The sequence below is a fragment of the Dermacentor albipictus genome, chromosome 9, assembly GCF_038994185.2.
Source record: "Dermacentor albipictus isolate Rhodes 1998 colony chromosome 9, USDA_Dalb.pri_finalv2, whole genome shotgun sequence".
NCBI lineage: Eukaryota > Metazoa > Arthropoda > Arachnida > Ixodida > Ixodidae > Dermacentor > Dermacentor albipictus.
In genome coordinates, this window is record NC_091829.1 from 18,165,110 (window position 1) to 18,177,900 (window position 12,791).

A 12,791-nucleotide genomic window follows, 5' to 3' on the forward strand; every position below is an offset into this window, starting at 1 on the left:
CCTTTTACGACCTCTGGAGCTTCTTCTGTTTGTGTTTCATTTGCTTGGTCCCCTTCTGCTTCGCCATCATATTCGTATTTCATGTTCACGGTAACACTCGTCCAAGTGAACGTGTTCCCCTGTCCTCCGTCATCGTGTTCTTCGTGACGACTTTTCTGGGCAGCAGTCCACATGGCTTGAACGTCAGTGGCCCAGCACCGAGGTTGGCGCTTGTGGCTTGGTTGCTGGTCATGTTCTTTACCGGGAACTACTTGCAGAGCAACCTGACCGCTTCCAGGAGCATGCCGGCACTTTCAGCCGAGATTACCAAGGAGCAGTTGTTGAAGCATTTGCACGAAGGTACCATGGCACCGTGCGTTGCAAGCTTTTCCTTGCAGATGCGAGGGGACCGGGAAACGCAACCAGTGTTCCCGCCGCTCGCCATAGCTCTTGGCAAATGTCAGCCGAGCTGCCTATCCAAGTACGGGTTCGGTTGTATGGAGAAAGCGCGCCATGGAACGCACGTTTACTTCAACATGTGCGTAGAAAATGAACGTCGCCTAGCATTCACGCATGTACTGGTTGCCGGGGAAAGTACTTTGGCAGCCTGGCAAACCTACTCTGCGGTGCACATTCGCTTCCCGCTCAGGTAAGTGTCTTTATATGGTTTTATTTCAAATAAATTGTTATTCCTAAGCGTACTCACATAAGGAAATGAAAGTGCAGTTCTTCGCAAATGTAGAAGCCTCAAGCTAACAATCATCATTCTAATACTAATAGGAAAGTGTAAAATACGAACTTTAACAGCCTCTATCTTTCTCTCTGTGTTTGGTTTTCATCTCTGGTATGCACGTATGTATGTTACAAAATCAGCGTTCGCCTTCGGGCCTCTGCGCAGGAACCAGCACAAAAGGCTCATGATGGCTGTCTCCGAATCTGGAATCTGGATGCATTCCGCCTCCCGTTACCCGTTCCCTCCAGTGAGCCAGGACGTCGTCTCTTTCGACATGCCGTTGCACGAATGCCTAGCTGCTCTTTGCACTGGACTCGCGCTTTCGCTGGTGGCCTTAATGGCTGAGATCCTCCTGCACAGGTCTCGCGGCAAGGCAGAATAGGACGGATCCACAGGAGCAACCCTACCCGCCTCCATGATAGCTCAGTGGCTTGCTTGCTCGCTCGCATCTAAAGCCACAGCCCTAGCCCATTACAGCTGATTGTCCAAAGGCCGGCCAATAAAATGATCAATCTGACGACTACGAGTGATGGTTCATGGTGAATGCATTTCACAAGCCACTGTTGCTGTGTCTTCGTGAAACAGGCCTCTATGCTTACATATAATTTTATTCCTGCATTATGCCGTGTGAGAACCCAAGCGAATCAACTGAAAGAAAAAAGGGGAAGGGTTGTTGAGGGGACGTTCGCACGCCAAGTTTCATCACGAGAAGCAGCGCGCGGGTAACACATGGGCGCGATGCACGGCAGTCCCTGCAGACAGACCGCTCACGCAGCGCTTTATTTCCATACAGACGACGCGTGCTATCTTTGCGCCTGGCTGCAAAGCCCTTCTTGCGGAGCGCTACGCTTCTCACGCTTTCTCCGTACCCTCCTCCTACGCTTTCCTCCTCGCGCTTGTCTTCGCTATCGTAGTCGTTCGTCTCCCGCTGCTCCGCGTTCGCTTTCGTCTTTCGCCATGCTCGTTCGATCGGATACGAGGGACAACGCCGATGCTCGCCGCAGGAAGGGGCCTTTAAGAGCTGCGCTCTAGAAATACTCTAAGGGCGTTAACAAGCTTGACTTCCATAGAAATATTGTATGAAACTCTATGTTAACTTCTGCACAACGCGGCTACATTCGTGCGACATGAGGCACTAATACGAAGTAATATAATAATGTACGTGAATCTGAGTGTTGCATGTTTCCGCTGTAGCTAGAGTGTGCTTTATTCTGCAGCAGTAAAGGCACATTCGACTAATCGTTACAAGTAGTGCTACCAATGCCATACAAGACGGCTTTCAAGCTGTCTTACACACACACAAAAATATGGGGTTCTACGTGCCAAAACCACTATCTGATTATGAGGCACGCCGTAGTGGGGGACTCCGGAAATTCACCGTATATTCCATGTATATTCCCCGCGGAAGCATTACGCGATACTCGAAGCCGTTAAGCGTAGAAAGCAGACAAATGTCGCTATTGTCTTCACATACTCACTGGGCGTCGTTAGAGCCCCAACGAGCTTACAAAAACATAAGAACCCTGTTTAAAAAAAAACTGTACTCATTGTTAGGGAGCTTACATGTCCAACCAAGTCATTGTCCTTTGCTGGGTACATAACCACAGAGGCAAAAAAGGCACTGTAGCTGCTGAAGAAAATGCTACGTCAGTATTCTTGAGTGATAAATATATGTGCTCGGGTACCATAGAGGCAACAGATCTTCAACCCTTCTTATGGCATAAGTTGAGGAAGTATTTAAAAGCAAGGGGTACTGAAGTATCATATACACTGCATATGACGATATCAAAATTATGGAACTGGATATCCGAGAGGACATAAAGACACAAGGAAGTGCTTCTTTGTAGATTAAGAATAGGCCATAGCTACGACATTTTCTCTTACCTACCAACTGGAAGTGACACTCTAACATGTAGTAGGATTGGCAATAAAATCACCTTACAGTTATCCACGTTCTTCTTCAGTGCCCTGATATAGAAGCAGAGAGAGAAAGAGGGCTTCTGTTCCCTGTATTGTGAGCACATACGTCCCTACTCAGCATTATATCTCAATTTGATGAACCACTTCTTAACTTCAAAGTGGTGTTAAACTTTTTAGCAGGAACTGACGTCTTAAAGATAATTGGGTCAGGTTATTTGTAGTAAGACCTCCCCTTGGAGGCTACAGCTGAAAGGCAAGCATACTTTCACAGCATGTGCCTCCAAGCTCCTGCGTCCAAAAGCTCCATTGAGATACTAAAGTTACTGTCACTTATAATGTATACATCTCACTTAATCAACCTTCGTCACAACAATTTTATGATCATAGCACACATAACTCATAATTGTCATTATTTTGATATATTCATTTCAAGCAATTTACACCGACTAATTCAACGCTCCTTTACAGTCATGTTACATCCTTGCCTCCATGTACCATAGGTCACGTATTATACCGTGTGTTTGGCGCTCATTGGCCGGAACTGGCCCTTGCGCCATTAATCAATTATCCTTCAAACAGCATTCTTTATAGACTACATATTTTAGGTGCACCTAGAAAACTTCAAAAAGCAGCCCACGATTTGCTCTTTCTTAATTACGTAGTCACAATCTGGATTCTAAAGTTCTTGCTTGGCTGCAAACATTTTTCACAAATCTTTACCAGTTGGCATCAGTCAAAGCATTTGCTCCTCTGCATTTTAAGTTGGCTCAGGGCTGTCTAGTAAGACCTCCGCTTTTTCTCATTTTCATATAGGACTTGACCATTTGCATAAAGTCAACATCTTCGACGAGTCTTTCTGCTGATGGCCGAGTGTTTTGTAAACAAATGAATAGTGACTTAGATGTGGCTAACTTGCACTTTGACGTTATTCAGATTTCGACGAGTCTTTCTGCTGATGACCGAGTATTTTGTAAACAAATGAATAGTGGCTTAGATGTGGCTAACTTGCACTTTGACGTTATTCAGATTTACGAATAATGTCAGGTATGGAAAATGAAACAAAGTATGGAAATGTATGTGTGTTTCTTGGCAGCATATTAGTCATCCTACCAGTCACATTAATAACACTGATTTGAAATTGGAGCACTCGTATAAATACGTCGTATGATCTTGGGGGGAGGGGCAGTGGAGGCATTCATTATGTAGCCGACAGTGCTAGTCACATGTTAGCATGCCTCCCAAGAATTATTTTTCACGTGGGTGTATAGCTCAAATTACTACTATTTAGAACATTGGTCCGAGCTAAACTAGAATATGCAGTACCTGTACTGAATGCCGGTCTCCAATCCCTCATAGCAGGCTTAGAGGCGGAGCAAAAGCGCACATCACGTTTAATTATTTCCAGCTATTATTGCACTGCCAACGTTACAGCTATGAAAGACTTTTCTTTACCCAGTCTTTCTCGATGTAGGAAAATATGTCACCTTTTTTGCTTAATATTTATTATAACAGTTAATTTCCAGACGCATTGATCCTTGTCATAAAATATGTATTTTGTTTTCATAACAAAGTGTTATAATGACTCGTATGTTCCCAATACATATTTGTGTTATAATTGCCTTCCCCATAGCGTTGCCGCCATTACAGACATTAATTACTTTAGAGGTGCTGCCAGTCAACCACAAGTTTACGTACCATGGGATCTCAGAAAACCTTCGGTTTCCGGGCATCCTGTCACAGAAGTCAGTAAAACAGAACATTACAATGTTCTTCACATATACTAGTAGAGGCTGTAAATTCTAATACTAGGCGGCTTTGTGAAGCTGCGCATATATTCAGCCTTTTCTCAAATCTCGTGTTCCGTGAAATTCCATGCTTTACTGTACCTGTTTTTGTAAATAGGGACGCGACTGAGGCGTCGTCGTTATGGCAGCCAAATTTTCTTCTTTTCTTGTTTTCTAATGTTGCTGTAATTTCGTTGTATCTAATGGCATTATTAACTATCCTGTCTGTGTGACACCTTAAGGGTAAATAATGACAGCGAGGTTCGAAGCATGGAAGAATGGCAGTCGACGCAGGGAGGTTTGAAGTACAGCACAAACAGCAACGAATGTACCAACCGTTTAATTTCAGGAATAGTTCACACGTTCACTGAGAACGCGAACAGCACATTTTTCGTGACCTGTAACCCCAGGTTTTTCCCCATGCAGGCGTAATCCTGTTGGTGTTATCAACGGACAAACTCTTCGACTAGGAATGCCTCTCCTCGCGTATTCCTGACGCAAGCTTCGCCTGCCGCTATCAGTGTGTGTTTTGCTGCCGTGGTGTCATCAGCAAAGTTCATCTTCGGTGATCCAGAAACATTGAGTGTTGTGTCATCCAGCCAGGCACATCGCAAGAGCCTCTCTACGCACTTCACCTTCAGTGGGCACGCGAACAGAACTTTCGACATGGCTCGTTTTACTGGGATATGTCCTATACAGGTGCGTACTAAAATTTTCTTCCACGCTAGAAAACAGTGATGACCAGTTCCTGTTGCCGTTCCCACGCCCGCAGGTGTTTTGCGAGAATATTTGACTACTACTAATATTTAACTTCTTCACTGGGCTTATTTTCTGGGCGTTGTTGAGACAAACACTGGGTCCCATAATAAATCGAATTAACTTCCAGATATCGAAACACTGCCTGAGGATCCTGCAGGGCTATAAGATCCCGTTTCGTTTTATCAGAGAAATGGCCATACGGCTATTGTAATCCCCGAAAACGTCTGCAAATTGTTTGCAATCTGCAAACAATTTTGAAGTAGTTAAGATGGTGACAAGAAGTCTGGGGTGCAATGTATCGGGTAACTGGAAGGCAGCGGCATGGTCTTTCAAGGGACGTTAGCCTCAGTAGCTCAACGTAGGTGTCAATATGGTGGTATACAAAAATGGCGAAACCCTGTGGGGCTGAGGCGCCGAAAAAGGTATACTGACGTCTGGGACTTTGGAATGCGTTGTTGAGGGTGTTTCAAAAAACATACAACAAAAAACAGACAAATAAAGAAAAGAGAGGGGGGAACCGAAACCGGAATTACAAATAGGAGAGTGATGTGCGCAGAAGCGGACGGGGGCTGGTGTACATGAGAAAAAGGGGTTGTACATTTGATATAAACGTAAAAACATGAAAGAGTATATTGAATTGAGTAGTAGGCAGGAAAAAATTTTCGAAAAGGAGGAATAGGTGAGGTTAAAAATTAAGGTTAGCAGCTGGCATAATGTATTTTGTGTCTTAGTTTATGACATCAGAATTTCAGATTTAAGTTACTGCTTTTAAAGATTCTAAGTTGCCACACGCCAAATTAATTCTCGTCGGCTGCAGGCAACTAAAACTATGTATGAGGTATGATTCCGTACATTTCCTTTCGCGAGGTGAACGGAAATTCGTTTGTAGTGTATAGAGCCTTGCTTTGTTGAATATATGACCATCTTCATTAAAGTGGCTGGCTACTGCTTTAGGTAAATTGTGTTCTGTGTCCGCGCGGTGACTGTTGAGTCTTGTATGTTGTCCAGTCTCACCTATGTATGGTTAGCTAGAAGTGGCACATTCTAGACAATAGACTACGTTGCTTGATCTGCAGGTGAAATCCAAAGTTACCCTGTGTGCGTAATTCAACGCTGTACTTTTTACTGTAGTAGTACATTGAATATGTTTGCATTTGGAGCACCTGGGGCGGCCACAGGGACCGGTTCCCAACTTCGTCTTTGTCCTTAGTTTGGCATGCACATCTTTAAAATTAGTGTTGTGTCTGCAGGATACTCTGGCTATGTCAGCAAAAGTCCTAAGTTTCTGGTTGCTGGTGAGAATTAGGTAGTATTTCCTGAGGATGTTATTCACGTTTGGTAGTGCGTTTGCGAACTTAGTAGTAAGAAGAGGCGTTGTTCTTGTGATCCTCGGGCGGGGTTTGAGGACCGAGCTCACCTTGATCAAGTTTGGTTGCAGTGGTGTAGGCTTTCTGAAGGTTTGGGTAGTTCCTGTTTTTTTTTTTTAAAACCAAATGAAGGTCTTTATTAGACATTACAATTACAAAGAAAATGTAATAGAGAAGGAGGTCCCAAAGTAAAAACTGTCAGGGGGACCTCCTGTTACAACATGTACAAAATATGTAATATAAATTTAGCAACGAGGGTAAGAACAGCGTGAAAATACAGTCAACATATTAGAAGTAATTAGTGAAACGTCTGGTAGTTGAAGATTACACAAAGATTAGCAAGAATAATTCTATCTTGAAATACACATGAAGGTGCTATCATTACAGTAATTGAATAGGAGTATAATGATTTGAGAGAGAGAGAGAACAACTTCAGTGGAAATGCCTGCAGAGTCGGTTAGGCTCCCTCCACGCAGGGAGGACATGCTTTTACCGCGACGCGGCCACTACATCAGTCTCGTGCACTGTGCTCCTCGAAGTCTTGGTTCCTCACTACTTCCGCGGATCCGAGAGGGCCGCCACCCCCTTCCTGGGGGTGCTGCCCCCCTAGAGCTGCCGAGACCTGCTGGACGGCCTTGAGTTGTGTATCTTGGTCATAGCTCCTCGTTGCAGCCTCTAGCTGCGGCGGGATCGTCGTCTTCTCGCTGGCTTCTCGTGGATTTATACTACAGTCCCAAAGGATGTGAGCCGCGGTGGCTCTCTCCTTAGTGCACAGTCTACACACGTCACTCGCGTACACGCTCGGACACACGGGCTTAGCTAGCACCGGGGTGAGCAAGGTCCCCGTCTGTAATTGCCTGTATAACACTGTCTGCTCCCGGGTAAGCCCTGGGTGAGGTGGCGGCATAGTCTGTCGGTTAAATCTGTACCACTTCACTATATTTCGTTGAAGGTGGTCATCTTGTCCTTGGCACTGCACCGCGACCAACACTCCGAGTCGGCCGTGCTTGTAGCTGCGCGGTTGGTTAGTCCTCGCGCGACCGAGTTGGCTGTCTCGTTGTGGTTCACGTTCCCGCGTTCCGACACGTCACTGCCCATGTGGGCCGGAAACCACTTGATCACCACAGCGCTTTTGCGTCCGTTGCCTTCGGCCTTGCGCAGTATGCGCGCAGCCTCACTACATACCATACCCTTGGCGTAGTTCTTCACGGCCGTTCTAGAGTCACACAACACTGTAGAGCATCCGGGGTCGGATACGGCCAAGGCGATGGCCACCTCCTCCGCCCGGTGCACCTCTCGAGTCCGGACGCTCGCCGCGGTCTTCGTTGCACCCGTTGATGCCCCGACAGCCACCACCGCGTATGCGTCGCTGCTCCCTCGATACTCCGCCGCGTCCACGTAGATGGCGCCTTCTTCTCTGGCGTGGAGGTCCACGAGAGCCCTGGCCCTCGCCAATCTCGGCTCCTTGTGCTCGGGGTTCACGTTCCTCGGGATAGGGCAGACCCTGAGCTTTCTGTTGATGCTATCCGGTATAGGTACGTCTTTCTGCTGCTCGCCTTCCCTCGGCTCACGGCCAAGGTCCTACAGTAGCTTTCTTCCGGTTCTCGTTTCAGAGAGACGCTCGAGTTGCGCCGTTCTCTGTGCTTCGGCTATTTCGTCCAGCGTGTTGTGGACTCCCAGCGCCATGAATTTTTCGGTGCTCGTGCTCCCGAGGAGACCGAGTGCTGCCTTATACGCCTTGCGTATGGTGGCGTCTATCTTGTTACGTTCGCTCGGCCTCCAGTTGTGGAAGGCGGCCACGTACGTTATGTGGCTAACTGTGAAGGAATGAACCAGCCTAGTCAGGCTGGATGAGTCTCATTGGCGCAGCCGCTTTGCCAGCGCGCTTGTTGACCGTTTCACCGTTGACTCGGTTTCGCTGGATGAGCAGCCCGAGCACTCGAATCTTCTCGACCTCCGGTATTACTTGTCCTCCCGCATTCTTGACCGTGATCTTGGGCCAACAGTGCGAAATCCAACAATGCAACAAAACTAATTTTCAAACGGCTGATAATCTATGAGCATAAATCGAGAAAAACAACAAAACGTGGCTACACAGTAATAAACGTATACACACACGCATACATACTTACACACATATATATAGACACACATATAAACATATGCACACTTGTCGAATAATCAAATAAGGTATGTTGTTAGAACTGTTTTAGAAGCCGCCGGAAACAATGTAGTGAAGAGCATGATTTAACATTTGATGGCAGTGAATTCCAAAATGAAATTGCGGAAAGGAAGGCTGTCATTTTACCATGGTTAGTGTTGACTTTAGGAAGCAAGAGATTATTATTTTCAGAAAACCGCGTGTTATTTGTATTGAAAAGTTGCGTTGGGGGAAGTATCTCAGTTGGAATGTCACTGTTTCTACTTCTATACAATATAAGACATAGTTTCAGTTGAAATGTGTAGGTTAAGGGTAGAATTTAAAGAGTGCGAAAAATGGGCGCTGCTGATGTGGTGTATGAACTGTGCGTAATTATTCGGACCGCCCGGTTCTGAAGGTGAATGAGGGATGTCAGATGTGCAGGATATGTGTTGCCCCATGATGAAATGCAGTAAGTAAGGTGACTGTTAATGAAAGCGTAGTAAAGTGATTTTCGAATATTTTGCTGAAAACAAAATCTTGTTCGAATGAGCACGCGGGTGCCGAAAGCAGTCTTCTTAGTGACAGAGTTTACGTGAATGTTATACTTAAGTTGGGGGTCTAATGTAACACCAAGGAAAGTAATAAAATTAGATGGGGTAATGACGTAGTTATCACTGTATAGTTCAGGGGTTCTTGTAGGCGTTTTTTGGGACGAGTGAAATAACATAAACTTTGTTTTAACAGGGTTTACGTTTAGCAAGTTATTTTTACACCAAGAAACAAGATTCGTGACATCGGCGTTTAACATTCTTAGTAGACTGTTAATGTCTTTATCACTAGTGAATATCGTCGTATCGTCAGCATAGAGGATGCACTCAGAGCAGTTAAGCTATGATGGTAAGTCATTAATGTAAATGAGGAATAACAGAGGACCCAAAATTGATCCTTATGGAACGCCCTGGTTGGTTGGTATTGGAGTGGATAAAACGCTTCCATATCTAACAACCTGGGTTATGTTAGTAAGGTAGGTTTGCAAAAGAGCTAAAGCAGGTCCACAAATTCCAAATGATTCAAGTTTAGCACACAAAATGGAGTGGTTAATAGTGTCAAAAGCTTTAGTTAAATCAACAAATACCGCTCCCGCCCATAGCCCATTGTCGATAAATGTTTTATGCTGTCAGTTAGTTTTATCAGTGCTAATTCGGTTGATAAGTTAGCATGAAAACAAAACTGCTTAGGTGTCAAAAGGTTAAATTTTGTTAGGTAGTTCGTTAGGCTATTAACAAGGAGCTTCTCAATTACTTTACTAAAAATGGGAGTATCGTTATAGGACGGTAATTAGAAAAGGTATTTCGATCACCTTTTTTAAATACTGGAGTTACTTTTCCTTGTTTGAGACTCGGAAAAACGCCGGTACGAAATGCAGTGCTAATAATATCAGAGAGGACAAAAGATAACTCATGAGCAACAAGTTTGATTTTAGATGGATGAATTGAATCTAGGCCACAGCCTGTGGTCTTGAGCCCTATTATAGTGCGATGAACTTCATTTGGCGAAGTGGGTTTTAGAAAAAAAGGAGTGAGGCAAGCGGGGCAACTTGGGCAAGTTAGGGACACCGGCTGCAGAGCTCTTGAAGAATGATTCATTAAATGAATTTGCGACATCTATAGGATTAGTTAGAGTGCTGATACCATCCGTAAACTCTGTCACAGGTGTGTCCTGTTGATTAGGATTTAAAAATTCTTTAATTACATTCCAATTCTTTCTCCAGTCATTCCCATTTTCGAGCACCTTATTTTCATAGTAGGTTCTTTTAGCCTGTTTAAGTAAGATGGTGAGATTTTGTGAATACAATTTGAATCGAGCCTTAAGGGCGAGGTTAAATGGCTGGAGTTTTAATTTTTTGAAGAGGTTATCTTTTTTATTCATAGAGCGCAGTAGTCCTCTAGTGACCCACGGGTGTCTGGGGGTGGAGTACTAACGTGATATGGAGGATACAGACGTACAAGTATTTATAATATCTGTTAGTTTCTCATTTAAAGTGCTGAATGCTTTGTTAACACAAGATTTCTTGGATAATAGCCCCCAGTCACAGCCGGATACCAAATCCACAAATTTTGCAAAATTGAAAGAACTCTTAATAACCGTTTTATTTTTATAAGTAGTTTGAGTATTTAGTAAGAGAAAAATTGGATAATGGTCTGTCAGATTAAAATTGACCACACCAGCTTTTTGATTAGCCATGACATTACTGAGTACATGGTCGATAAGCGTATTTTGACCGGAAGAAGCACATCGTGTTGGAAAATCTAGTAAAGATTCCAAACCATGTCCAATAAAGCATTTGGAGTATTGGACACAAGAACTATCGTTAATATTTGTATTGTTAATGTCGCCAACGATGATTACAATATAATTTTTGGTAATGAACAAGTTTAATAAACTATCAAGTTCACCACAAAAATCATCGTAAGATGATGATGGGGAACGGTACATTGAACCAATGATAGTTCTTTTGTTGGCTCGTAGAAAGTGATTGTCAAATTCAAGCCAAACTGATTCGCATTTGGCCATGGAAAATGAGATATCTGCACGCCATTCATAAGATAATGTGTTGGAAACAAATATTCCTGATCCACCGTGGCGATCAGCCAAACGATAAAGAAATTCAGAATAATAGCCCGGTATGGAAAATAAGGTATCGTCAGCTGCAGATAGCCATGTTTCCGATAGACATATGAGCGAAAAGCCGTGATTGGTTAAAGTAAGAAAGTTAACGATATGATCAAAGTTTTTGGGTAAATTTCGGACGTTAAAATGTATGATAGAAATCTGAGAAGTGGACGAAGAACTAAGCAGTTGCTTCAGCTCATGAATAGTATGTGACGCCATGGTGGTTTCCAGTCATCAAGGCACAATTCAGGTAAAAATGGCTAGATCATCGACTCCAGAGATGCGGTACACCCAACTGTCTGTAGACTTTCTCGCTTTGATACGGCAGTTGTCGACCCAGAGGAACTGCTACTGCTTTGCCACTGATAGGGTTTCTTTAAATTTATCTAGTCTATCTATGTAGTCTTGGTTTTCAACGCAAATGCGACGTAGTCGTGTGGCTTGGCCTTTAAAGATGCCTTGTTTGGAATGCCTGGGATGGTGGCTCATATAGTCTAGGTACTGTTGTTTGTCGAAAGGTTTCCTATACATCAGACATGTTTTTTGCCGCAATTGAACACTCACAAAAGGAAGACACATAAAGACAACACAGGCGACACTTCCAACTGATTTATTTTGGGCTGTGACCCAAGAATATATATATACATACACGCATGCGCTGGCTGTTCACAGATCTACATTACCCAGCGGTCAAACAATCTAGTTTCTGATTTATAGAGCACGATAGATGTATCACTAATGCAATTTGTTCCTTTCTTTTTTATATAGTAGGCTTCCATCAGCTCACGTGCTGTTTGAAATCTACTTCTGCAAAGAATCCTTATCTCAGAAAACAGTGGTTTGCACATGCAGGCCTTGCAGTGCGCAGGCAAATGTGCCACGCCATCTTTCATTAGATTTAGTTCGTGTTCCCTGGCTCGTTCATTTATGCAGCGTCCAGTCTGTCCTATATAGGACTTGCCGCACTCAAGGGGAATTTCGTACACCACGCCTGTAGCACGCGTAGCATGTCTTCCTTTTGTGAGTGTTCAATTGTGGCAAAATCCATATCTTTTACTGGTATCCTGCCTAACGGAGTTACCACCGACTTCCATTGCACACTCCTTAATGATGCCCACAAGATTGTCGTTCATTGCTTCAACACTAAGGTCCTCTTCCTGAGTTAAAGCCGAATACCTGTTCTGTAGCTTGATCTGGAATTCCTCTATTTTCTCTCTTACCGCTAACTCATTGATCGGCTTCTTATGCACCAGTTTCTTCTGTTCCCTCTTCAGGTCTAGGCTAATTCGAGTTCTTACCATCCTGTGGTCACTGCAGCACACCTTGCCTATCAGTAAACCTTGCCTTGCCAGTAAACTATCGCAGGAGACGAAAGATCTGATTAAGAAACGCCAATGTATGAAAGCCTCTAACCCTACAGCTAGAATAGAACT

The 12,791-nt window shown here is 44.1% G+C and overlaps 2 protein-coding genes across 47 annotated transcripts in view; one reads left to right on the top strand and one right to left on the bottom strand.

Moving 5' to 3' along the window:
- LOC135903748 (uncharacterized) overlaps positions 1 to 12,791 on the top strand; it is a 162,101-nt gene that overhangs the window by 24,351 nt on the left and 124,959 nt on the right. For 6 of the 7 annotated variants that reach the window (XR_011508544.1, XR_010564921.2, XR_011508545.1 and 3 more), the window contains exon 3: positions 4,843 to 5,115. The exons of the other annotated variant lie outside the window; for it this stretch is intronic. Coding sequence is in view for 3 of the 6 variants with exons in the window: in XM_070525508.1 (XP_070381609.1) it covers positions 5,083 to 5,115 (33 nt within the window). In the remaining 3 variants the exon portion in view is untranslated. The remainder of the gene's footprint in view (positions 1 to 4,842; positions 5,116 to 12,791) is intronic. 7 annotated transcript variants of the gene reach the window in all.
- LOC135903733 (uncharacterized) overlaps positions 1 to 12,791 on the bottom strand; it is a 119,035-nt gene that overhangs the window by 15,364 nt on the left and 90,880 nt on the right. For 31 of the 40 annotated variants that reach the window (XR_011508536.1, XR_011508523.1, XR_011508524.1 and 28 more), the window contains one exon: positions 6,627 to 8,535. The exons of 3 other annotated variants lie outside the window; for them this stretch is intronic. Coding sequence is in view for 15 of the 37 variants with exons in the window: in XM_070525486.1 (XP_070381587.1) it covers positions 8,380 to 8,535 (156 nt within the window). In the remaining 22 variants the exon portion in view is untranslated. Of the gene's footprint in view, positions 1 to 6,626; positions 8,536 to 12,791 lie in introns of those variants that run through there. 6 more of the 40 variants (XR_011508540.1, XR_011508535.1, XR_011508539.1 and 3 more) reach the window with 2 other exon arrangements.